General features: G+C 35.9%; 1 protein-coding gene across 1 annotated transcript in view; it reads right to left on the bottom strand.

Moving 5' to 3' along the window:
• Positions 1–1100: 1100 nt before the first annotated feature.
• Positions 1101–27749, bottom strand: part of LOC107601912 (disheveled-associated activator of morphogenesis 1-like) — a 63843-nt gene continuing 37194 nt past the window's right edge. Inside the window, exons 7-25 of the mRNA XM_016294276.1 lie at positions 27593–27703; positions 27335–27438; positions 27022–27236; positions 26693–26831; positions 26448–26506; positions 25257–25444; positions 24825–25136; positions 24051–24158; positions 22886–22915; positions 22292–22389; positions 15484–15568; positions 14017–14123; positions 11672–11760; positions 10394–10562; positions 10205–10312; positions 7746–7806; positions 7534–7665; positions 5062–5232; positions 1101–2280 (exon numbers count right to left, since the gene is read on the bottom strand). Of these exons, the coding sequence (XP_016149762.1) occupies positions 2068–2280; positions 5062–5232; positions 7534–7665; positions 7746–7806; positions 10205–10312; positions 10394–10562; positions 11672–11760; positions 14017–14123; positions 15484–15568; positions 22292–22389; positions 22886–22915; positions 24051–24158; positions 24825–25136; positions 25257–25444; positions 26448–26506; positions 26693–26831; positions 27022–27236; positions 27335–27438; positions 27593–27703 (2499 nt within the window). The 3' untranslated portion in view covers positions 1101–2067. The remainder of the gene's footprint in view (positions 2281–5061; positions 5233–7533; positions 7666–7745; positions 7807–10204; positions 10313–10393; positions 10563–11671; positions 11761–14016; positions 14124–15483; positions 15569–22291; positions 22390–22885; positions 22916–24050; positions 24159–24824; positions 25137–25256; positions 25445–26447; positions 26507–26692; positions 26832–27021; positions 27237–27334; positions 27439–27592; positions 27704–27749) is intronic.

Genomic DNA, 27749 nt, shown 5'->3' with positions numbered 1-27749 from the left:
ATATTTAAAACGGTTGAGTACAAAACAGTTTTTCAGAATTCTTTGATAAATTGAAAGATCCAAAGATCAGCATTTATCTGAAATAAGCTTTTGTAACATTATAAACTACATCATTCATAAGCTTGGAGTCAGTATATTTAAATCATTATAGATTTGTTATTAAATTATGAAATTATAGAAATATTTTATTTAGCAAGGATGCATTAAATTGATCAAAAGTGATGAGAAGGACATTTATAATGTTCCAAAATATTTCTATTTCAGATAAATGCTGTTCTTCATACTATTCATCAAAGAAACCTAAAAAAATCTACTCTGCTGTTTTCAACATGGTAATAAATAATAAATATATTTTTTTAGCAGCAAATGAGAATATTAGAATGATTTCAAAAGGATCATGTGACTAGAGTAATGATGCTAAAATCAAGCTTTGAAATCACATGAATAAATTACATTTTAAAATATATTCAAATAGGAAGCGGTTATTTTACATAGTAATAATATTTTACAGCATTACTGCTTTTGCATCAAATAAATGCAGGCTTGATGAGCAGAAGAGAATTCTTTAAAAAAAACATAAAAAAATCTTACTGTCCAAAAACTTTTGACTGGTAATGTAGCTGTAACTGTATAAGTAAATGTAAATGTAAAAAAAAAAAAGTGACAAGTTTAATATTGTAATGCTAATATTGCCCACCAGGGAACATCATCTGACTGTAGGAACAGTGTGGTGACAATGTTTTTAATCATTTTAATATAACATTTGGAATTTTTTTTTTACCTGTCGAAGACTGCATGACTGAAACATTGTATTAAAATGTGATTCACAAGCTATAGCAGTGTGTGGGATTCTACGTGTCTGCTTATATGATTTACTTGTGGTGGTATTTCATTTAGATTTTTTACCATTTTTTTTTTTTTTTTTGCTTTACCATTCACTAACAATCAGAGACGACTTAAATTGACAACATAATAGAAAATACTACTCAGATTCTTCCATTTATTCTCTTATGATTCATCTTACAATGGAAGGTTGTGTTTTCCTTAAATTATAAAATTCCAATGGAGGTATCTTACTCTGAAAAAGGAAACTTTGTTATACCATACAACTAGGCTGCTGATAAAAAAAACAAACAGGAGAGACTCCAGACAGGAAGGAAGAACGTAAGGGAAGAAGAGTATTGCCTTTTAAATATGACTACATTTCACATGAAACCTCCTCAAACAGAGAGACCAACACTTGACATCAGAAACTGCATAGTGTCTGTACAATGACCGTCCACAGAGTTTAAGACAACATGGGCTCCAGAGGCCCCTAAAAACACACCTTTAAAAAATCATCCCCAGTCAGCCTGGATCGGATATTACAATGCAGTCTTCTTTCTGTAAAAGCAACCCACAACCCTGGTTATTAATGTCAGTAATATTCCTTTAAAACACTATGTATTAAAAAAAAAAAAAAAACACCTTTTGTCAAAAGGGCAAAATCCTTTTCTTAAAGGTGTACAGTCACTTTACAGCTTTTCAGTGACCTATGTACAGACACTTGTCATTGGAATCTTTAAATTACATCCATTCCCACTTTGAATCAGTCAGAAAAGCAAGATGAGTGACGCTTTAGCATGCCAAGACTCAGTGTCACTTTTGGCGATTTGTTTGGTTACAGTAAGAAAAATTGGGGTTGACAAGATTTGCCGTTTCTATGGTCAAATGAGCCTGAGTTTCTGATTCATATCCAATCAGTAAACCCATAGTTATATCAATCTCTGATAATATCCTGGTGCTCCAGCACTCTTGATGAAATAAATCATTAAATCAGGTTCATTTGGCAGCCGTATTCCTAATTTCTGAGTCTTTTCTCTCTGCATTTAGACAGGTTTCCAATTACAGTCACATGACACATGATAAGCTGACCGTCTTTGGGTAAACATGCTTTCCTCTGCTACCCGGGATCGAGTTTAATCTGAGGAGAGGAGCTAATGGGTGTCCTCCAGACATTCACCACCACAGGGAGGTTGTTTGGTTGTAATGAAATGCGTCTCAGTGGTTGGTCTGCTTGTCCGCCGTTCAGAAGTTAAGCTTGGTAATTGGACGCTCCCTGCCGGTGTCTGACGTCTGGCTGTTGATGCGTTTGCGATTGCGCTTCATCTTCGACAGATCTTTATCGAAAACCTCTCCAGAACGCAAAGCCGACACCAGGTCGTCAAACTCGCCACCATCGTCCTCTCCGTTCTCTTTGGCTTTTCGAGCCTTCTTCTCTCTCTCCCTCTGCTCCTTGAGCTGAAAGATATCGAAAAGATGATGTCAGATTTGGCAGTGAATAGGTGAAGAATGAAGAGATGAGTTATGGACCTCTTAAGTGTTTTGGCTTGAGCATTATTGCATGATTATAGTATTGCAGCAGATGCTGTCAGTTGATTAAGCGTGTGTTCACATTTGGCATGTTTGGTTCGATTAAAACAAACTCTGGTGCGATTGCTCTGTTAGTGCGGTTCGTTTGAGTAAGTGTGAACATTGCCATCCGAAACCTGGTGCGCACCAAACAAGCGGACCGAATCCAAACGCAATCTGGTGCGGTTCGAATGAAATATGAACGCAAAATGGACCAAATGCTTCTAAACTAACCAAAAACAGGAAGTACTGACAAGATGCGACGCTATGCCCAGAACGCAAAGCCGACACCAGGTCGTCAAACTCGCCACCATCGTCCTCTCCGTTCTCTTTGGCTTTTCGAGCCTTCTTCTCTCTCTCCCTCTGCTCCTTGAGCTGAAAGATATCGAAAAGATGATGTCAGATTTGGCAGTGAATAGGTGAAGAATGAAGAGATGAGTTATGGACCTCTTAAGTGTTTTGGCTTGAGCATTATTGCATGATTATAGTATTGCAGCAGATGCTGTCAGTTGATTAAGCGTGTGTTCACATTTGGCATGTTTGGTTCGATTAAAACAAATTCTGGTGCGATTGCTCTGTTAGTGCGGTTCGTTTGAGTAAGTGTGAACATTGCCATCCGAAACCTGGTGCGCACCAAACAAGCGGACCGAATCAAAACGCAATCTGGTGCGGTTCGAATGAAATATGAACGCAAAATGGACCAAATGCTTCTAAACTAACCAAAAACAGGAAGTACTGACAAGATGCGACGCTATGTGACATGATTTGATGAAGGGAACAAGCAGTGTATCCAAAACAAAATGAGCAGAGGGCAAACATAGAGCAACGAGGAGGTAAACTGCCTTTTATGAGCTCGCTCAGTCCAGCAGGCGGCATTAGGTGTATTCGACTTAAAAGTGGCGCTGAGCAGACCGATCAGTGAATGGGAACTTTGAAGTTATACACCAAGTCATGAACGTATCACTCTGCCTTTAGGTTCAGTATCTATAGGTTCGCTGTCAAAAATGGCAGTGTGAATGCTAAGCGGAGCAGGACCAAATGTATCATTTTCCTTTATGGTCCGGACCAAATGAACCAAACAAACGAAACTACAAGTGTGAACACACCCTAACTTTCTCAGCTGAGATTTTTTACGTTTAAAAAAATAAATAAGTAGCAAAATATTTGTTGTAAAATATAGTATCTTTGCGAACATTTAAAAAACATTTAATAATTGACAAATACAATTATTACTAATTTAAAGGGGTCCTATTATGCTCTTTGACAAAGTCTTGATTTTGTTTTGGGGGTGTACTAGAACATGCTCTCATACTAGGTTGTTCGAAAAACACATTATTTTTCACATATTTTACATTATTACAACACCTCTCTCCCCAGTTTGGCATGAACGACTCGAATAGTTCCTGTATCAAATGAAGTCCCGCCTTCTGAAATATTAAATGTGCTGTGACTGGTTAGCTGGGCCAGTGTGTGTTGTGATTGCCAGCACTCGGCGCCTGGTCGGGAAATGTCATGCCCCTCACCATAGCCACCTGCTGCGAGCTTCAGTGTAAATATTGCGTCAAAAATCAAATAAATTTTCGCATGATTTAAACCCGGATGATTGTAACCACTCTAAGTTTGTCTGCCTTGGGAAAGCTAGCATGTCTCCAACATAGTGATAACACTGGTTGCCTTCTCTAGTGCAGCTCAACCAGGTCTCGTCCCATTCGTCAATATTTGTGATATTGTGATATCCCGGAAAATGTGTGTTGTAGTCCAAACGAGTCGTTCGTTGTAGTTTTTGAAAAGTGATTTCTGTTAAATAAAATATCTCCTATTTAAGTGGACTTTGAACTTTGCAGATCTTTTTTATGCTCAAACAGCAACATTACAGACTAACTAAAGTTGAAAAAGTGAAAAAGCATAATAGGACCCCTTTAAAATAACAATAACTAAAGTCCCATTTACACCAAGAGCGATAACTATAAAGATAACGATATTAGCATCCACACCAGCGAACGATATCGTCTGTTTATTCTAAGCGCACCTGCGTCTGCCGCTTTAAATTCTCGAGCTCGTTATAGCAGGATGGATTCTGATTGGGTGTCAATGTTTGTATCGTTCATCAGCTGGAAAAAATCATTCTGAAAGAAATTCCAACGATATCGTTTCTCTGTGCCTTTATCGTTATAGTTGTAGTGTGGACTCTGCTATTCTTTAATATTGAGAACGATTTTTAGAACTATATCTTTATCGTTATCTTTATAGTTATCGTGCTTGGTGTGAACGGGCCTTAACAACTGTTACTAATTTACAGTTACAATAAGCATATAACTTAGCCACCTACCAAACAAGGATTTCTTTGTTTTGTATATACTATAAATGTTGTAACAGTTTTGGAAGACTGTATAAAAAATCTCAACTGTTTTCTATTTGAATAGATTTTAAATGTAATTTATTCCTATAACAGTAAAGCTGAATTTTCAGCAGCCATTACTCTAGTCGTCAGTATCACATGATCCTTCAGAAATCATTCTAATATGCTGATGCCTTGGTGAGCACAAGAGGCTTCTTTCAAAAACTAAAAAAAAATTAAATCTTAAGTATTTTTTAATAAATAAATGATATTGAGATTAATTATTAATTTCCAAAACGTCAAATTGAATTTAATTAAAAAACTTCACAGACCTGAGCCTCCATTCGTGCCCTGCGCTCCTCCTCTTCTTTGCGTCGCCGCATGTTCTCGTTCTCTTGACGGGCCTCTCCAAAGGACTGCAAGAACTGGTCGAATATCCCAAAGAACTCATCGGGCTGCATCTTATCAGCATCTTCACCAAAGTGCTTGACCGCCTTTAAGAACTGGAGAACAGAAGCACTGGTCATATGAAAGCCATTTCCTGCTCTCTTTACTTTCAGAGTAATGACGTGAACATGAATACTTCAAGATGTAGTGACAATGAAATAAATAAACAAAAATGTTCATAATATTTAAAAAAAATATGTAAAGAATGTTTTAAAGTGCAAACCAAGAGGAACAACAAATTGCAGTGAAATGGGCAGACAGCAGCATAACAAACTCTGGGGGTCTAATGAACTTCTGGTAAATGAAGTGTGTGACGAACTGCTAGTTATCCAGTCACCGGTAGCCAAGCATAAAGTGGTCTTGTTAACCCAGATTTCTCCAGTGACTGATTACAGCCTAAACACAGGGGACTGGAGTCTTGCCATGGCACTGCTGCTGCCTCGTGACGTCTCACCACAGGGGAGGAGGCCTAGTCTTCCCACAATGCCTTTGATGTGCCTTTATCACTGCCATATGGAACAGCTCCTCCATGGGCCTGTATGTGCCTGAGCCAAGGGGCATATTTTTATTTCTCCTTTGCCCTGCTTTTATATCTCTTCTTATCTGTCTCAGACTTCAGACAGGAAGCCTAGGTTGGGTTGGAGATACATCTTTTCTGTTATAGAATGCATGTGGCATGTTATTGTGCATTTATGTGTAGGCCCTCTCTATTAAGATATACAGGTGCATCTCCATAAATTAGAATGTCGTGGAAAAGTTAATTTATTTCAGGAATTCAACTCAAATTGCGAAACTTGTGTATTAAATAAATTCAATGCACACAGACTGAAGTAGTTTAAGTCTTTGGTTCTTTTAATTGTGATGATTTTGGCTCACATTTAGAATACTTCAAGACTTAAACTACTTCAGTCTGTGTGCATTGAATTTATTTAATACACGAGTTACACAATTGTTGAATTACTGAAATAAATGAACTTTTCCACGACATTCTAATTTATTGAGATGCACCTGTATGCATTAAAATACAATTTATACATAGGGGAAATAAAATTTTACCTCTCATGATAGCATTATAAAGAAAAAGGCTCATTAAAAAGTAAATACAATTTAATTAATCAAAAATAAATAATATTTTGGCATAACCTATTAAAAATATTTATTAGAAAAAATATATTTGAACAAAACTGTTTCATTGCTTATTAATATTTGAAAGACACTGGGGAAAAACCCCCCAAAACAAAAGATGATGATATCATAAAGAGGACCCCTGTGTGTATCAAGTCAGTAAAACTCTTAAAACATCAAATAATTTGCAGTGGTGGTATTGTTAACTGATATTTTTCAGTAATTTAAATACAACTGAAACAAACAAAACGTATTCAATGAAAAACTAAAATTAAACAAATTAAACTAATATAATAAAAGACAATTAAATGCTAATGTATTAATACATAATATTATAGTATATAACTAATACTAAAATAATATTTTTGTAATTTTTGACCATTTTATGACAACATAAGGTTAGTTCAGGTTGTAAAATGTGTGGTGTGACTGATATTTATTATTAATTTATCCTATTTATTGAATAATACTTTATACTAAAACAAACTTTACTACATTAATATTAAAATAAGACAATTAAAAGCTAATATATTAATAAATACTATTATAGAATATAACTAATACTAAAATAGCATTTTTGTCATTTTTGACCATTTTATGTCAACAAGGTTTGTTCAGGTTGTAAAATGTGTGGTGTGACTGCTATTTATTAATCATTTATCATATTTATTAAACAATACTTTCTTTATCTTTATGCATTAAATACTATATCATATATCATATAAATATGAAGCCAACATGAACACAAAGAGTACATTTCTAAGAACTTAAATGTGGGCTGTCCCATTTATGAGAGATTTTAACATTCAAAACAGTCACAATCCTGTCATAAAAGCCCAATATCATGAATTTGCTGCACTTTACCTTTCAAAAACCTTAACATTTTATATGCCCATTTCCCCTCACAGGACTGGAAGATATTGTGTAGCGTGCGTGTTAACAACTGCCTGCCTCCCTCTGCACAGATGGACCTCTCGAAAGCAATAAGAGTTATATGTTCTGTTCCCTCTCTGTGTCCTGTGGGGCCCCCAGAGGCCAGTGAAAGTGCCAGGGTCGCTCCATAGGAAGCGTTCACAGCGAGAGGCTGAAGGTCAGCTCCTGCACGCAGCAGGACGTTCAGAGTGAGCGCAGCCTGTTTCTCCAGCTGGCCTTTGAAGGAAAGGCTGAGCACCAGGATGTGCATCTTAAAGATACACACTCAAACAAACAAATGCAGTCCATCACACACTCACCAGTTCTTTGGCCTCGCTGAGGGAGTCCTCGACATCAGAGAAGCTGAAACTGGCCACTGTGATGAACTGGCTGACTACTGACACAAACTTATCCCCATACTCCTGAGGACGCTTCTTCTGGAATTCGAGCTCCTGCATGAGAGACAGAAACTCTGTCCTGTACATGATTTGCTTTTAAGCCTGAAAAAAAAGAGGAATCATGCAGCACTTACACTCTCTACGCTCTTCAAGCCACTGCGAAGATTATTGATCTCCTTCTCCAGTTCAGTCATGCTGGAAACACACAATCGTAGAGATCCCAGTCATTTTATGTGTGATCAAGAATGCATTTTCTACAGGTGATTGGGGTAAAATGTGACACTTTTAAATTAAGCTGTCCTCCAGGTAAGGAGAAATTATATAAAAACATAATTTAGTCAGTCTACTATAAAATCCATAACAACGGGACACAGAAAAAGGATATAAAAAAGGGACAAGCGGCAAGTTGAATCAATGGGGAACTTTTTTTTAAAAGTTCATTTTTAAAAAAAAACGTTGTTAAACAATTTTAAACTATTTTTTAGATTTAACTATTGAATATTATTTGTGTTTAATAGTTAAAAATATGAGAGAAAACTTGTAATTGGAGGCAGATCTTACAATTATTATTATATCATCTGACACATTTTCCCCACAGCTACTATTCTGTAAATATTAATACCTGGCAGTGATCTATAATTTAGATAATTGAAATAACTTAAAATGTACCAACAAGTATTATATATTTAGTTTTTAATTATTCTATTTTTATATAAATTAAATTTAAATGCATTTTTATATACTTTTTGTTTAATTTTCCATACATTTATTGTACTTGCCATTTAACTTTAAAAAAACGGGTAACGCTTTACATTAAGGTCCCAACAGTTAGGGGTCATCGGATGCTCATTTGATGTAAGTTGATATGATTATTTAGGGTCTTAATGAAATGTCTATAACATACTTTGGTTAAAATTTCTCAATGCTAGTGTAAAACAACACCATTTTACCCTGTCAAAATCAGCTCTGTTTTAGCAAGCAATTCTAGTCCATGTTGCTTTAAATGCTAATGAGCTCTACTCACCCCGCCCCTCTCTTCTGTGGACATATTAGGAAAGGCGATTTGCAAAGATTCATAAAAAACCTTGTACTCACTTCTTGTGTAGATGAAGCTGGATCACGCTTTATCGAACATAGACGCATTTAGGCAGATCGGTGATCGTTAACGTTAATCCTCTACGCGTCTTCAGCGGCTCAGATGTCTGGAGTAAATGACGACTGCTATGTTCATTATTACATCCAACAACAACAAAAGTGAATTTTGCATCCGATGACCCCTTTAACAATTAGCAATACATTTGTTACAGAATTCATTACAATAGTTAGTTTGTTATCTTAGGTCCATTAAAATAATATTTAAAACAAATCAAACTTTTTATTTTAATAATATAAATGTTGAAATTTAAATCTAATTTAAACAATTACATTAAACATTTATCTTTTTTTTCAAAATGTGTTTTTTAATATTTATATCATATTTAAATTATATTTTAATACTAATTTTATATATTTTTAGCTCAATTTAATGATTAAATATTTAAATATGTACTGTACATCTCTCAGTCACAGTCAGCAGTATGGGGGGCCCTTTTAAAATATATGGCCATATAACAAAAATCTCCATATGCCATACAGGCTGACCATTTTTAACCTTTTATCCAAACAGGTCACACTGATAAGAAGCTAAGATATGTCTAACAGGCATTTATCTGAACTTTAACCCCTGTGATAGCACTAAAGTGACTCCATTAGTCAGATACTGCATATAATGTGTGTGAACGGCTCCGTTTCGAGCCAGCTATTCTTAGCTGCACAAATGACCTCCTCAGTAGGACGGATAGCCGCTTGTCTTCAATCTGTGCAGCCTTTATTCCTCGCTCCACACAAATAGGCCATTGTAACGGACTGAACCGTCAAAGTACACAGAAACATGCTTATGGAAAAACCTGTCTGCACTTGCTGACTGGCCACTCAAACTCAGTGTACCTTGTGACCCTGGAACTTATTTTTATTTGCTGAATAAATGACACTGACTTATAGAATGAGTCAAACAAACAGAATCCTTTGTTTCATTCTTTCTACCCCCTCAAATGAGATCACGGTCTTGTGACTTCACTTGTGGACCGAGCATGATTACATTAGTCTCGCTGGCGCGACTAAAAAGTAGTTTAGTGGCCGTTCTACTGTACATTTGGATAGTCCCTTTAAGGCAATGACTCAAAATTAGAAACTATTTTCCAAAGGGTGAGAACGTCACAAGCATATCACTCACAATTTGGCCCAAATTTGCTGGCACACACTTCACAGCAGCACGCAGATCTCGAGAGGTCATCGAGTGGAGATCTCTCTGCTGTGGTGGTATGCATGTATCTCTCTTCCAACTATGATTTAGGGTTTTACTCTACATATGTGAGTAAGTAACCAAAAGCTTGTATGACCCACAGCATGGATTCAAGCCCAGTGGTGGGCAGGACGGGAGTGACACCACAAAAACTATTTCCAAAATCCATTTAGCGCAAGTAGACCCTAAAGGCCTGTAAATCGTAAAGCTGATGATAGAAGCGCACACCAGCCACTCTGCAGCTGTACCTACTTTACTTTTGCAGCTTCCGGCACGTTCGGCAGCTCCTCTGAGAAGATCACGACTTTGGAGTACTTCTTCTCCAGAATGGTGATCAGGTAGTGTAGGAGAGTGATATTCCTGCAACGGGGCAAAGACCACAATCAATGTATGAATATAAAAGCGAGAAATAACTGTCTTATTTTTTTCATATCTTCTCACTTGTCGATGCTGGACTTGGTGTCTGCAATCTTATTGAGTGAAGAGATTTTGAAGCCGTAAGCATTGCCTCTCTGTCCTTTGTTCATGTAGTTGCCGAACGCCAGCACCACCTCCAGCAACTGCTTGAGATTTCTACTGTGCAGCACCTCTTTTGAGGCCTTGGACAGTGCTGAAAAGTGAAACACAAAGAGTCACACACAAGCCTAAAATGTTTAAATGTTATGGTATACTGTAACAATATGGTATACTGTAATCATTATCACTAGCCAATTTAAGCAGTTGAATATTAGTAGAATAGTCTGTTAATTGTGACATCATAATGTAATATTGTGAAATATTACAAATTGAAACTATGTTCTATTTGAATATCCTATAACATTTAATTTATTCCTGTGATGGCAAAGCTGAATTTTCAGCAGCCATTACTCCAGTATTCAGTGTCACATGATCCTTCATTCTAATATGATGAATTGGTGCCCAGTTATTAATAATGGTTCTTATTATTATCATCAATGTTATAAACAGTTTTTGCTGCTTAATATTTTTGTGGAAACATTATTTCAGAATTCTTTGATGAATGGACATTTAAAAAGAACAGCATTTATTTGAAATAGAAACTTTTGTGACATTATAAATGTTTTTACTGTCACTTTTAATCAATTCCATGTATATTTTCTGAATAAAAGCATTCATTTCTATTAAACACACACACGCCCAAACATTTGAATAGTAGTATATCATGGTTTCAGCATAAATATTAAGTAGCACAACTGTTTTCAACATTAATAATAATAATAATAAATGCTTATTAAGCAGCAAATCGGCATATTAGAATGATTTCTGAAGGATCATGTGAGACTGAAGACTGGAGTAATGATGCTGAAAATTCAGCTTTGCCATCAAAAGAATACAATACATTAAAAAATATATATATATATATATATAAAAAAGAAAACAGTTGTTTTAAATTGCAATATTATTTCACAATAAGTTTACTGCATGTACTGTCAATCATAATGTTTTCAAACTTTTGGAAAGTGCTTATAAAATATATATATATATAATTTTAATTTATTTTTATTATATTAATTATACATTACTTTTTAATTAATCTAAATATTAATCAGAATATTCTGCACTTGAATACAGCAATTCTTATATACTAAAAATGGGACTGTCAGTTCAAAACAAGTAAATAAATAAATAAAAAATGTTTTTAAAAAAAATGATCAACTGATTTTTGCAATGCAAATGTGTTTAAAGTGCACATGCACAAACCTTCAACTTTAGGTTTAATTTCTGCAATCCTCTCTGCAAACTTCTTTTTGAAGTACAAAGACTGTAACCTCTGCTGGTAATGGTTTATTCTGTGTGAAGGACAAAGAAAGAGGATTGGGCCAGGGAAAAATATCAAAGCAAGGTCCATTAAAAGGATTGCACACTACATCACCCATAATAGATTCTAAATGAGCTGTAGAGATTTACTGTCTTGCATATGACACAATAAAACACACATGACCTGTATACACAGCATTAATGGTTCCACTGAATAAAGAACAAACAGTCTGAAGCAGTGATCTGAACCTGACGCTGCTGTGTTGCATTCAGCACTCTCGTGTCGGAAACAATCACCTTGGTTACCGCACTTGCCGAGGGCCTAAACACAGCCTTAGAGACTAAAATCGGACAAGCCAGTCGATTCTTGGAACGATTTGTCTTCCATCCTCTATACTCCAAACACATCAGCCACAGCGGAGTGAAAAAAAAAAAACTCACTAGGGTCTCATAAACAGGAAGAAAAAGCAAGCAAGCCAAGGCACCCGTGCTTTGTTTGGCTAAGCGCCTCTGCTAGAAAGCTGCATGTCTACGATAAGATAGTACTTATTTAGTTACAGAAAATATTGATGCTGAATGGGATCCTCAGTCTGACCAGATCAATGCGTCACCCAGGATTCATAACCCTTTTCCTTCCTTCCTACAGGAAATCGAATTTTACTTCTAACACCACGTGTTTGAGCGTGTGGAAAATTGAAACAGATCTGAATAAGTCACTGTACAGTGGTGGGTGGCCTTCACGGATGAGATATTCCTTACATACAACGTGTACTAAGCCAACATCATGAAATCCACTGTGTGGGACTGTGGAGGTGAACAGCACGATGCTCATCGCGGTGCCAAGATGAAATAAAGATCCAAGCCAATCAGCAATGGGGCTTATGGGTAGTGTGCAGCAACATTTAGGTATCAGCTTAAGGCTTTTGAGCTCCTTAATAAAAATGTCTTCCTTTTTAGAGAGTGGGGAGCCTTTATTTTCAAATGGACAAAGACTAACTTAGTTAAGCCATCACAGTTATCTAATTAAATAAAGCTCCTCATGATAAAAGTAGAATTGTGAGAAAGGAAAAAGTTAATCAAATTAGGGTCTATTTACACTCGTGATGCACTTTTAACTTCTTTTTACTCGAGATGCATCACAATGGTCAAAGACTTGTGTATGTTTGCATAGACTAGGGATGCGCCGATCCGATATTCATATCGGGTATCGGCTCCGATACTGCCATTTTTCTCAGAACGGGTATCGGTCAGAGGGCCGATCCAAATCCGAGATTTAAATTTTTTTTCAGATTGTGCGAATTATTCTGTGTTACTTCTGAAGCCATACGATAGCTTAATGTGAGCTACATATGAATATTTAAGTCTTTACATTAAAGTTCACACAAACTCTTTTCTCCGCTGTGGCTGTCAGTCATTCGTTCAGCCTTTAAACCCTGGTCGCATTCGGTTACAGCAGTCAGCTCGGTAAAGCTCTCTCCAAGATCATTCTGTGTTCCCATTATACTTGATTTGTAAATACATGTCTATGATTTTGCAAAAAGGACTTTATCTTCTTGCCGGAGTTTAATGTTGTTTTGTTACTTGCTACCGATGCGCACATTGTAAGCGCTTCGTGCTCATAGACTGTATAAAAAACAGTTTGTGCTGCACTGTATTTGTTTTGTCCTATCGTATCTATCATATGTTGTTGCCTTTAAAAAATACGCTATACATTCAAAATAAATTTATTTTAATTTTATAGTATATACTTAAACATATATATGAATGTTTTTAATGAATGGATTTTATAATACAAATAGCAATGTGTAACATTTTACCATATTTAGTGCAACACTTTTATTTGTTCCCCACAAAATATAGTTTTTTCACTAAATGTTTGGATTTCTAAAATTATTGTGCACTGATTTTTCTAGAATAACTTTTTGCTGCTCGAATTATCCACTAACCTAGTTTATGATAAATATTTGTCATAGATTATAAATATACATTGGCCTATATTTTTTCATATTTATTGTTTATTTTATTTTTCTTTATAATGAAGTAGTCTGTATATAGTAGATTGTGAAAGATTGATTATCAGTTCCACACACAGAGATATATAAATTCTACATTTATTTAAATGGGGGAAAAAAACTTCACTGGTATCGGATCGGTATCGGCCAATAGCGAACCCTAGGTATCGGAAACGGTTTCGGAGGCGAAAAAGGCGGATCGGAGCATCCCTAGCATAGACCAACAAATAAGACGTGTCCTATATGAACAGCCCCCATGATGATTAAATGTCCTACCTGCTCATTTCATAGAGGAAACGGTCTGCCTTTGCCATGCGGTCCAACTCATGTTTGTGCTCCTCTAGTAGGTCCACATCACACTTCTCTGGGACAAACTTGAGCATCTGGAGCAGTGAAGAAAACACCATCAATTACAACAGCACTAATAATAGAGAATCACCCTTAACTAGTCTTGAGTGATATTATTTTGGAAGACTATTTCTGCTATAGAGTAAAAAAGTAACTTAGTTTCTTACAGTTACATTTATCTCACAATTGCAACTTTATATCTCACAATGTGATTGCTTCCATAATTGCAACTCATATTTGTTTATTTCTTGTAATTGCATCTTTATATTTCATAATTTAAACTGTTTCGTAAGTGTGAATCTCCATGATTATTTATTTCCCATAATTGCAACTTTATAGCTCACTACTGTGATTTTATCCCTCATGACTGCAACGTTATACAGTAGCTCACAATTGTGAATTTTTCCTTAATTGTGATTTCATATCTTACCATTGCCATTTGATATCTCTCAATTACTGAGACTTTATATCTCTCAATTGGGACTTTATATCTGAAAATGTGACTGTTTTCCATAATTGTCTGAACTGTCTGAACTGTCCTGAGCGCGGTTGCGTCTTCTTCTTCAGTCGCTGCGTGAGGCATCTTCTTCTTGCTTTACGGCGGTTTGCAGACTTATAAGTGCATTACCGCCACCTATCTCTCAACTGGACCATTGACACGCTATCTACAATCTCAATTAGGAGTGTCAATGGTCCACTTGAGAGATAGGTGGCGTTAATGCACTTATAAGTCTGCGATCCGCCGTAAAGCAAGAAGAAGAAGATGCGTCAGGTGCCGGCTGTCGATGACGCGCTCAGGATGCGCTCAGACAGTTTAGACATTGCAGTGCATCAGAGGTAAAAAAAACTATATAATACTGTTCAGTTTCTTGCACAGACCGATCGTTTCATGTCTTTACACGTCAATGTATCGTCACGAGCCGCAGGGTTTAATTTGGATTTGTTCGTGGTTTTTTTTTTTTTTACTCTCAAAGCCTTGATTCCCATTCACTTCCATTATAAGACTGACAGACTGCAACGGTTTGAGTTAAAAATCTCCGTTTGTGTTCTACTGAAGAAACAAAGTCACCTACATCTTGGATGCCCTGGGGTAAGCAGATACACATCAAATTTTCATTTTTGGGTGAACTATCGCTTTAATAACATGCTGAAGTATTGTGAAATACATTAAGACTAATGTTTTATAGGCTTTACCAACAGATAAGTTGACAGTCACTCTTGAAAGACCAGCACCACATATTCTTGTACCACTGTTTGAAGAATTCAAGTTTTAGGAGCTCAATGTGACTCACATTTTTTTTTAGGTTTCCATACATGTTTGTTAACCATGATAGCTGTTTTAAATCCAGAATGCTTTTCCTTCTGTCCCTCACATTCCCGTCAGTTCACACTCACCTGCTCCAGCATGTCCTTGGGCAGATCTTCCTGTTCGTCCATAGTCAGAATAGCCCTCTTTATTTCCTCATTGGAAACTTTCAATCTAAAACACAAGCACAGGATATACAGATCAAGCAGACTGGGACAAATAAAGTAATTTGAAATGAATTCACAAATGAAATCCGAGTGATAGATCCACATCAGCAGAAAACTCAGTGAAGTGTAATTAATCACACTGAGAAAAGGAAATTGCTGGGAAATTCCTCCGCTTGCATAAATTTTCCTTTGGCATATAGTATAAATAAATTAGTGTGTGTTATTTAGAAGAGCTATTAATCTTGAGGCCCAATGTTGAACCCAAGTGTTTGTTCCAGTAACCAAGAATTTCCTGGCTTACACTATATATCATTAGTGGAGTGAAGAAGTGATATTATCGCATGACTCATATAAGTTAACCCAGCATTTGCCTGCTTTAAATAATCTGTGATCATCACTGGTTGCGTCTCGACAGCAACGTGACATTTGTGGTCAGTTTGTCGTATGTGAGTTCCTGGCCTTGCCACCAATTTGTTTGAGCTATAAATGATAAGTATGTTGTGAAACAAGCTGACAATCTAGGGAAGATAAATATCTCTCTCCTATAATTGAAGTTGTTGGCAGATCTTCTTAGTAGCCCTCCGACAGAGACGGTCAAACCCACCCAGAGTAGAATCTATCAGTGCAGCCAACCCTCCAAGATTGCATATTAATGATACAGAGACGCATCTGATCCAGAGATATCTGTGTGCGGACATTAGGCCAAGCTGAACAGGTGTTTGACGGGTCTGAGATCAGCGCTGGAGAGAAGCCTTCGTTCCCCAGCCAGGATCCAGAGAGACTGCAAACCACAGCAGTGACGTGAAACACGGCCAGAGCTCTTTCCATGTTCAAGTCGAGGTGTTTGTGCCAAGCAGCCCTTCCAATTCCCAGCGTTCTGTGTTACTGAGTTCTTTCTAACAAAGTTCACATGCTTACAAGAGTGAGTGAAGTTGAACTCCGGAAGGAAAAGAAAGAAATAATGGGAGCCTCAGTTCATTCAGAGGCAAGCCAACGTCATTATCAGGAGGTCATTAGCGTAACCACAAGACTCCCTCTTTATTGTTTAATCAGCGAATAATAAGCAGGAGACAGTGGGACGAAAATCTTGTGGAGCTTTCCATTTCATGTGGTCACAGACACTTTACCGTGATTGTGAAATGCCATGAATCAGACCTTTAGAGACCCAATGAAATCAAAATCAAAGTCAAAAATTGACTTACAGATATACGGAAGAGGATTAGGGCCAAGCAATAATAAAAAAAATACAATCATCTCGAGATTAAAGTCATTATTATACAAGATGAAACTGACAGTTTTTCAAGAAATAGAATGTGGAGAATAAACTCAAAAAATTCAGACAATAAAGTCATTGTGTTTCGAGAAACAAACGTGTTAAATTTCGAGAAAAAAGTTAAAAAAGAAACACACTTGTGTCATGTTCATTTTATCTCGTTGGACAGTGTTAAACAGCGTCTGCAGTGGTGTAGGCCGTAGAAAGTAATGCTCTTAGATGTAGCATACGATGAGATCGACCAGAGTTCGAATATGCCTTTTGTCGAACTCGCTTTTCTTTCTTTTCTCATTTCATATCACATTGGAAAATGAAAATCAACTGCCTAATGAGTGTTTAATAATGATGTATTTATTGGGTAGGTTTAGGGGAAGGTAGGATATTGGGAGGGCTTTGTTGTCCCAATAAGGCAGCATCTATTCAATCATTTTAATAAATAAAATCCTTTGCACTTTATTATTTCATCCTGTTAATGTACAACAATACTGAGGAGCAAATAGTATCTGTCACTATTTATAAGTATAACTATATAAGTATATAATATATAATATATTTTCTTAAAACATGATTTTTCTCTCTATTGTCAACATTTTGACTTGTTTCTTGAAATTTGAAGAGTTTTTCTCTCGAAATAGACAGACTTTATTCTTGAAATGTAATTATTTTATTCTCAACATTTTATGTTGACATTTTTCTTAAAATTTTACCTCGCATAATGTCTTTAATCTCAAGATGGTTTTATTTTTTTTTATTATTGCTTGGCCCCAATCCTCTTCCGTAGGCATTTTCCTCATCAAGGAAAACAGACAACATTTTTATGGTTATTACCACACACAAAAAATATTACTTTAGTTTTAATAAGTGCTCAAAGAGTGCTGTAAGAAAAAATAGACTTGTGTTAAAAGTTCAAAAACTTGGCCTAATGTTCAAAAAAGGTTTATTTTTCATGTTTTTGAAAGAAGTCTCGTTTGTTCACCAAGGCTATGTTTATTTGATCAAAAATACAATAACAGTAATATTTTGAAAAACTATCACAATTTAAAATAACTGTTGATGGCAAAGCTGAATTTTCAGCATCTTTACTCCAGTCTTTAGTGTCACATGATCCTTCAGATATTATTCCAAAATGCTGAATTGCTGCTCAAGAAACAATGTTGAATGTAAAAAACTGTTGTGCTGGTTAATATTTTTTTTGGGAAACCATGATACATTTTTTTCTGGATTCTTTGATGAATAAAAAGTTTATAAGAAAAGCATTTATTTGAAATAGATTTTTTTTGTAACAAATGTTTTTACGGTCACTTTTAATTAGTGCAGGATGATCGCGATTAATCGCATCCAAACTAAACGTTTTTGTATACATAATATATGTGTGTGTACTGTGTATATTTATTATGTATAAATACACACACATGCATGTATATATTTAAGAAAAATATGTTAATATTTTAAATATAGTAAAGTAAATACTTTCAAAATATATACTGTATGTGTGTCTTTATATGTACATAATAAACATAATATACACAGTACACAAACATATATTATATAAACAAAAACTTTTATTTTGGATGTGACTAATCGCGATTAATCATTGCCCAGAACAACTTTTAAATCAATTTAACATATCCTTAATGAATAAAAAATTTGACCCCAAAATTTTTCAATGTATGTTGTTACTATTATTATTAAAATTTTTGATTTTTTTTTTCCCTAGTGTATAGTCCTTTCTGATCCATTTCTGTACAGCTGGCTTAACAGGTTTCATTTCCTCTTCTGATTGAGAACTGTCGACACTGAGTTGATTAATATGAACTAAGCTCTAATTAGTGATCATTGAGCACATGTTACTCCTCAGTCTCTTCTCCCCTCAGCCAGACCACCATCTCACCTTCCACCGCCCTGACGTCCAGCAGCACATTCACCATTCCTAAACCAACACTAATGACTATACAGGCTTCCACTTGAGAAGCAAAACTATTTAAATCCCTGTGAATCTCAGCTTGGGTGGTCCGTTCGTTGGCTGTACAATGGATTACACCCCAATCTCTTCTTGTGGAGACTCCTAAGAGACCATTTAGGGAGGATGAGAGTGTAATAGATCCACAGGCCATGATCTACAGATGGTGCTGAAGCCGGCTGTTAATGTGCGTTTTGATGAGGTCTCGATGTCGGTCGTTCATAAACTGTCATTAATAAAAATCTGCAGGGAGGATTTTGGAGTGAATCTGGCAATAATGGAATTGGTCTGGTTCATTTCATTTAGTTTGGAGTCTTGCTTTATGAGAACCTTTTGTGTTTTGGGCCCAAGCCAAACCGCAGTCAGTCAGTGAGCTGTCATATATCCGACACCGTCTGGATTGGCAGCTGTGACCAACTGTTACAGTTTGCTTTGTGGGATTCGTTTCATACAGAAAGGGTAGTAGTCCTGAGGTGACAAACAGATATGTAACCTAAAATAAGAACTGGATCCTGGAAGTATTTATATGGAATCCCTAATGGAAGTATTTATAGTGACAATATCGCCACTAAGAAAAAAAAAACTCAGTGGGAACCCTGGATAATCAAAGTATTAAGCTCTGCATGGAAGATAGTTTAATTTCAGCTCATTCTGACACTTCAGTCACATCTGTATGAAGCTATAAATGGGAAATATGTAAACCCTGAATAATATTCAACTACCCAGGAGTTCTACAGCTAGGACCCGCAGTAGTGTTTTCCTTTAGTATGTCAAATGTTTTGGGTTAGAGAGGCTTGACTGTTCTATTATAAGTGAATTAAATATTTCCTGAGTTTTCTCATTCTTTAAAGATGAAATCGAGGTAATGAGACATGCTGAATTAAAATAATATAAATCTGCACAACTATTTCAAAAGAAATGCTAATAACTCTCTTTGGATACTAAATCTTAAAGTAGACATATTATACCCCTTTTTACAATATGTAATATAAATTTCTGGTGTTCCCAGAATGTGTCTGTGAAGTTTCAGCTCAAAATACTCCACAGATCATTTATTATATCATTTTTAAAATGCCTTTTTTGAGTGGAAGCAGAAACACGCTGTTTTTCGGGCCTGTGTCTTTAAATGCAAATGAGCTGCTGCTCCCCGCCCCCTTTTCCAGAATAGAGCTGCACCTTTACAGCTCGTATCTGCTAAAAACATCTGTTTTGGTTCTGATTATCATGTTTATGCGCTGAAATCAGAAGTTTTATACCATATGAGTTTAAACTTCTGATATACGGTTTTCTGAGAGCACACATCCGAAGCACACGGACAGAAAGCGGCTGTCACAGCATGTGAGTACTAAACTAAGTTCTCATTCACACACAAGTTTACATTAAAAACACACGAGTTACAAAAACAGTCGGTTATGTCTGTGAAGGTAAACTGCTGGGAAATAAATCGCAGGTTTATTTTAGATCTGTGTGGCAGCAGCAATATACAATAATATACAATAATATTAAATAGTAAATAACAATAGTAAATAAATCAATAAATGCACTGCTCTCTCGTCTCCTCTGAGGCTGGGACTCTAAACAGTGTTCTGTGCTCGTCTGTGCAGCCAAAGACAGAACAGTTAGCATGCTTTGCTCAAACTTTCGCCATGACAAGTTTACATTAAAAACACACGAGTTACAAAAACAGTCGGTTATGTCTGTGAAGGTAAACTGCTGGGAAATAAATCGCAGGTTTATTTTAGATCTGTGTGGCAGCAGCAATATACAATAATAGTAAATAATATTAAATAGTAAATAACAATAGTAAATAAATCAATAAATGCACTGCTCTCTCGTCTCTTCTGAGGCTGGGACTCTAAACAGTGTTCTGTGCTCGTCTGTGCAGCCAAAGACAGAACAGTTAGCATGCTTTGCTCAAACTTTCGCCATGGCATTAGAACTTGTACACCGTTGTCGCTTGCGAAATCACAATTATGGTGCTGTGGGTGTATTACATTTACAGATTAAGGGGCGTTAATATTATAAAAAGATCCCTTTGCCACGTCACCAAGGGAGCGAAATCAGACGCGCTCATTTTTTCAGACGCTTGCAGAAAAAGGCTTACCAAAACAAAGTTACTGGATTAATCTTTTTCACGTTTCCTTGGTTGGTAGATTTTCATGATATGTCACCTTTAATAGTGATTTTGACTGAATTTTCTTGTTTTATTTTCCATTTTCAAAGGAAATGGAAAGCTAATAAACATCAGGACCCATTAGCAGGCCATTCTTTCACAGTTTCTGCTAAGATTTTGGGGAAAACTCAAGACTCTAGAAAAAAAGGACTAGATTTAATTATGGTATACTATTTTTCAGAGGATTGGGGGCAGTAAGACTCTTCAGTGTCAAATGATCCTTCAGAAATCATTCTAATATGCTGATTTGCGGCTCAACACACATTTTTTATTGTCAATGTTGAAAGCAGTTGTGCTGCATAATATTTGTGACCCTGGACCACAAAAACATAACCAAAGTCATAAGGGTCCATTTTTTTAAATTGAGATTTATCTAAAGCTGAATAAATAAGCTTTCCATTGAGGTATGGTTTGTTAGGATAGGACAATATTTGGCCGAGATACAACTATTTGAAAATCTGGAATCTGAGGGTGCAAAAAAATCTAAATATTGAGAAAATCACCTTTAAAGTTGTCCAAATGAAGTTCTTAGCAATGCATATTACTAATCATGATATATGTATGGAAAGAAATTTACCAAATATCTTCATGGAACATGATCTTTACTTAATATCCTAATGATTTTTGGCATAAAAGAAAAATCAATAATTTTGACACATACAATTTTTTTTGGCTATTGCTACAAATATACCCCAGCGACTTAAGACTGGTTTTGTGGTCCAGGGTCACAATTTTTGTTAAAACCATGATACGTTAATTCTCAATATTCTATGATGAACAGAAGTTTCCAAAAGAAAAGCATTTATTTTAAATAAAAATATATTGTAACAGTATAAATATAATGTTAGCCATGATATTTAATAAATAAGCACACAAAGGGCACATTTTAAATATGGAAATCCCAAACCACTGCAATTTGTGGATCTTCTGGAATCACAGAATCCTTGCATATTCCTTTTGAGTGAGAAAGTCAAATATTGTTCCTGGCAATGACAACCAAGTTGTCAAGTGTGAAGCTTTTTTTTTTTTTAATTAATAAAGCATAGTTCCTGTTCATTTTTAAAGCCCCATGCTGCATTGATTTACAAAGAATTCAAGAAAGCCACCTCATACTGTATAGACGTGAAGAAACTAAGGGGCGGTATGTCTTTCACTGATAGGAAATGGCACAATAACCAAGGTGGAAGATACAGTATCAAACCAGGATGTAGGAACCAGAAGGTATTACCCACAGGATATGACATTACATCTGGAGGGCCAGTGAGGTCCACACACACACACCAGCCGGAGGTGAACTCATACCCGGGCCAGACACATCACTCACCGTGAGAGAAGGATGTTGCAGTTCTGAGCCCGACGGCCATCGATGACAGAGAGCTCTTTGACTTTCTTGGAGCTCAGCGCATCGTCTTCAGTCTCTTTCTGTTTGGTCGGAGTCACAAAAGAGATACATTTCACTCAAGAGCAACTTTAAAGATCAGGTTTAAAATAAAAGAATCAATATACTCTATGATTTTGAATCTCCTTACACTGCCAGTCAAAAGTCTGGAGATTTTTTAATTGTTTTCAAAAGTCTTACCAAGGCTGTTTATTTGATCAAAAATACAGTAAAAACTGTGAAATATTATTAGAATGTAAAATAACCGTTTTCTATTTGAATATATTGAATTTTTTTCCTGTAATGCAAAGCAGAATTTTCAGCAGCCAGTCTTCAATGTTACATGATCCTTCAGAAATCATTCTAATTTCAAACTTTTGACCAATAGTGTGTATGGACAGTTTATATAAACATTATCAGTAAAGTCACATTAGGTTTCCACTTTTATATATTGTCTGGATACAAAATGAATGACACATAGAAAGAGTGAGTGGGGGAGAGATGATGCAAACACTATTAGATCTGTTCAACCACACTTACCTGCTTGCAGTTATTGACCATAAAGAAGTCCTAGAATGCAGGCGAGAAGCAAGGAAGATGCAGCACATGTTAGAGAGAGACAGCGTAGTCTGGTGAATTCAGCCAAAACAAACTCAAGCAGGCATGTGCACATGATGACATTATTGGGGTGGTGAATGGTGAGCGTGAGGGTGCATGAAAGCATAGCCTTCTGGGAGGTCTGTAAATGCAGTGTAAATGTGTGTGTGTGCACTGAAAGATGCATGCTAGTTGATCACAGATGACCGGTTAATGTCTAAACAACTGCTAAATATCACAAGCTACCTCTCCAATTCCACCTTAGTTGTATCAAATCTAGATGCTCTGCAATAGTGGACACATTTTGTCTTTTCTTTAGCAAATCCACATTTCTGTTCATAATGTGGAAATCTGCACAATTCTGAGAAATTACAACAAATAATCGCAGTGAAGGGAAATAAAATTGCAAATGCGAAAAATGAATAATGATAAATATAGTAATCATGCAAAATTGCTGCGACTGCAAGAAAAAGAGTCAGAGTTAAGTTGCTACTGTGACAAATTAATTTGCAATTAATAAATAATATAAAGTTCCAGGTGTTAAATATATATTATATTATATAAACTAAATTTAAATTTTTTTTACTCTGAGACAGAAAATGGTTTCCATACTGTAATAATCTGGCTTCCATAATGCTGTAAATAAATCTAATAAATTTTGAGAATTTGATGAAATTGGAGAGGTTTTATGAATCTCTGTTTTAATGCATTTAGCATGCTTTCAAGTTTAAAACCAGCTTAAAGTAATTTATGCATTGTTTTAAAATATGATTATGAAGTCACGGTCGAGTTTCGAGCTGTGTCCAACCTAGCTTTTTTTTTTTCTTCTCTAATTTGACTGTAAAGCCATAAGAAATGTATGTAATTGCTTTATAATGAGACTAAGTGTGTGGTTTACCAGGCATAATGAGGACGGTTTGCCAATGTCTGCTTTTCATAGAAAACTGCTAGTGATATCAATGCATTTTACAGTCTGCTAATTCAAACCCCATGCTCTGTGACGCAGGATTACCGTGGGTAAACATATGAATACCATGCATGAGAGACAGTGAATGCTTTTTGAGATCATTCTGGATGATAACCAGTGAAAGAAGCATTGTTTAGTGACCTGTTGCCTCTGATAGGCAGAGAAAGTCTTCTCAATGTCCACCAAGTCCAGAATTTTGAAAACTTTGCTGTCATCAATGTCTGCCCAGACTGTTCCCTCCAGCTTGTTCTGTGGAAGAGAGTGGGATGTGTAACTCAATTACTGTCCAGTCCAATGTCACATGTTGTAAGTCACATACTATATTTTGTTAATCGTAAAACTCAAGTAGAAAATGCATTGCAAAATTCAAAAATAAATCAAAGATGAAGAAGATGGGAAAAATGCCACTAAATAAATCCGCAAAATAAATCAATAAACATTTTATTCAATGCTAAAATGTATAGATAAAAATAGTTTCATTACATTAAAAGTCTAAATAAATAACATTTTATTCAATGCTAAAATGTATGGATAAAAAGGGTTTCTTAAAATTAAAAATATAAATAACATTTTATTCAATTAAATTCTAAAGAGTATAGATTGAAATAGTTTCAAGAATTTAACCATTTAAATTAAATTACATACTAAAAAGTATAGATAACAGATTTATTCAATTTAAATGTAAATAAAAAAATAAACATTCTATTAAAAACGTATATAAAAATTCAAAATTTTGAATCTAGTTCTCTACCCATATGACAATCTATGACAAATGCTGAACACTTGGCAAAATTTAAGACCGGTTTGACTTCCAAAAGTGTTTCTTGATTAAACGTGGAGGCTTAAGAAACAGATTTTAGTCTCTGTGAGTGTCAGGATGACCCTGTCCGCTCCTCTAATCCATGCCAATCTCACCTCAGACAGCTTGGCCCAGTTGAAGGACTTGAGTGGATTGGACGGCTGAGGAATGTTTTTCTTCTTCAGGGACGGTCCCACGGGAGCTCCTGGCGGAGGCGGAGCTGCACCGAAAGGTGGCCGTCCAGGGGGTGGCGGGGGGCCACCAGGGGGCGGTGGTGGAGGCGGCGGCATCACAGCACTGCCCGGTGGAGGAGGTGGTGGAGGAGGCATCATGCCACCCGGTGGAGGTGGAGGAGGTGGAGGGGGCAAGAGAGGGCCACCTGGAGGACCAGGGATGGGAGGCCCTCCGGGAACACTGGCTACTTGTCTCTAGAAATATAAAAGTGATGAACAGTGGTCAGTCTTTATTAATGTTTGCTTTCGTAAAAGGACGTTTACATGTTTTTGTATTATTATTATTATTATTATTAATATCTGTGATCAGCATACCGTGCTGAGGTGATGTAGTCTGGAAGTCATTTCTGCCACCTGCTGCTTGACTAGTTTATGTTCCCCCATTTCTCTTTCTAACTTCTCTTTCATCTTGTTGAGAGTTTGCATCATCTCCTCCTTCTCCTGAGTTTTTGCGTCACACTCTCGCTCCTTCTTTTCCAGCTTCTGTTGAAGCTCATGGTGGTCTACAGGACAAAGAGGTTAAAGGTCAAAATGTTATACGTCTCTACAATAAAGACACTGCATTCCAGTCAACTAAATCAAACTGAAATAAATAGGCTACATTCCCATGTCAGAATTAACATAATTATGAGATGACAACTCTGAGAATCTATTCTGAGCTGATGATGTTCTCATTTTTAGAAATTATAAGTTTATATGGCAACGCTTATAATGTCAAATAGATGCCATGTGCTTGTTGTTGTTGATGACAGTCAGATTTTTATATTAATTCACTTCTACATGCTAGTTCATTTTTCCATTATGTCATCATGATGGTCAAGTCATTCATTAATCAATTTTCAAGTTGTAATTTATAAGTTTGATGACATTTTACATTGTTGTTTAATCAGAGTGATCATTTCTACATGAACAGATGAAAATGAGAAAAAAGCGCATACAAATAATCTGTAAAATAAATAAAATACACAAAATAAAAAATAAATCTGCCGAATGAATGAATAAATTAACAAACAAACAAACAAACATATTATTAAATGCTAAAAAGTATAGCAAAAAAGTTTCATGACGTCATTTAGCATTGATGTCTTGACAGCCACGTCATTAAAATTCACATGAAATTCAAGTTCTGAAGTTGTAATTTATACAGATGAAAATGAGAAAAAAGCGCATACAAATAATCTGTAAAATAAATAAAATAAAAAATAAATCTGCCGAATGAATGAATAAATTAACAAACAAACATATTATTAAATGCTAAAAAGTATAGCAAAAAAGTTTCATGACGTCATTTAGCGTTGATGTCTTGACAGCCACGTCATTAAAATTCGCATGAAATTCAAGTTCTGAAGTTGTAATTTACAGGTTGCCAAAGACATTTTTAATGGTTAAGTCAGAATTTGAATCCCTACTTGATGTGAATGCATTAACAGTTACAGAGGATTTAATCTTAATGCAAAAATGCAGACTGTTGTAAAAGAAACATCAATGTGTACAACATGTGCTGACCTTTACGCATTTTTTCCGCCTGTTCCTTCCACTGTTTCACCTCATTTTCATTGACAAGCCTGAAAAAGGGTAAGTGATGTGATTTAAGGAAAAACTCATTATTTCTGTACAGATCTTGGTTTATTTGGCAAAGACTTAATGAGGGCATAAAAAAACTGCAACTACTATAAATACACTACAGCAACATATGGATGCCAAAGAAAATCAATTATGATAAAGTTGCCTGAAAAAAGAGGCAAACTCACATTCGAACCACATTCTTTACATTGAAGTTTTCTAACGGCGTGACATCAGGGTCGTGACCTTTGTCACTCTGCAGGACCATCTGTTGGACAATGCGGTCCAGGAGCAGCCAGTACTGCACTGTGTTCCCACTTCTCTTATCTAAAACAAAGTGCAGATTCTTAATACTTAATTCTGACTGGTCATTTGTGGCATTAAACTGAATAGTTTTTGCATTAATGACCAGCTGACTATACATCATCCTTCATTTATAGCATTTGGTGGAAAAAGTCTGCATAGCTTTGTTTCAGTTAAAAACTAAGAAAGTCTAAACAATAAGGTAAACACTCACGAGGCATAAGCAGGCAATGGTGAAGAATAGACATAAATAATCTCTTTTTTTTTATCATATTTTTAAAAATATTATAATAATTGTAAGCAATATATCTATACATAAAATGTAAAACCATTATTAGAAATATTATTTTTAATCTACTCACAGCCTCAAACCGCCTGGATAATGTGAGCTCATCATCATTTCTCAGCATCTCAAAGTAATCCAAATGCCTGAGGAGACAAAAAAAAAGAAACAGCAAAATCAAGATGCTCAAATTTGCTGATAAGACTCCATTAATAAAGCTCAAGTTAGCAATTGTGGCCCTTACCTGTCTAAAGTAGAGTTTTCATGTGACCTGAGTTTGTCGATGATGGGCTGAATCCCCAACATGAGGAACTCGTATCGCAAATGAACCCGGAACTCAAGGCTGGCCTACGAGTTATTAAAGAAACACTTACTGATATACTATTCCTTCAAGGGCAAATAGGAGACTTTTTTTGGTAGATATTTATATATTAAAGCACAGATCTGGACAGAGTAAATTAAGATGTGTTAAAATAGTGTGTAAGCAACCGAAATGTCTTACTTCACCAGCTCCTTGGCTTAAAACAGCATTAATGAAGGACATAATCGCCGTTTTCAGGCTGACCTCGTCCCTGTACCGTCCTATGCTTTTGTCCAGATCATTCAGCAATGTCTGTGACAAAAGAAAGATGGCAGTGGGATTGACATTTATCCTGATA

This window comes from Sinocyclocheilus grahami, unplaced genomic scaffold (genome assembly GCF_001515645.1).
Source record: "Sinocyclocheilus grahami isolate Dianchi unplaced genomic scaffold, SAMN03320097.WGS_v1.1 scaffold314.1, whole genome shotgun sequence".
NCBI lineage: Eukaryota > Metazoa > Chordata > Actinopteri > Cypriniformes > Cyprinidae > Sinocyclocheilus > Sinocyclocheilus grahami.
Note: the sequence above shows the minus strand (reverse complement) of the source record. Positions and strands in the feature narration are given on the sequence as shown.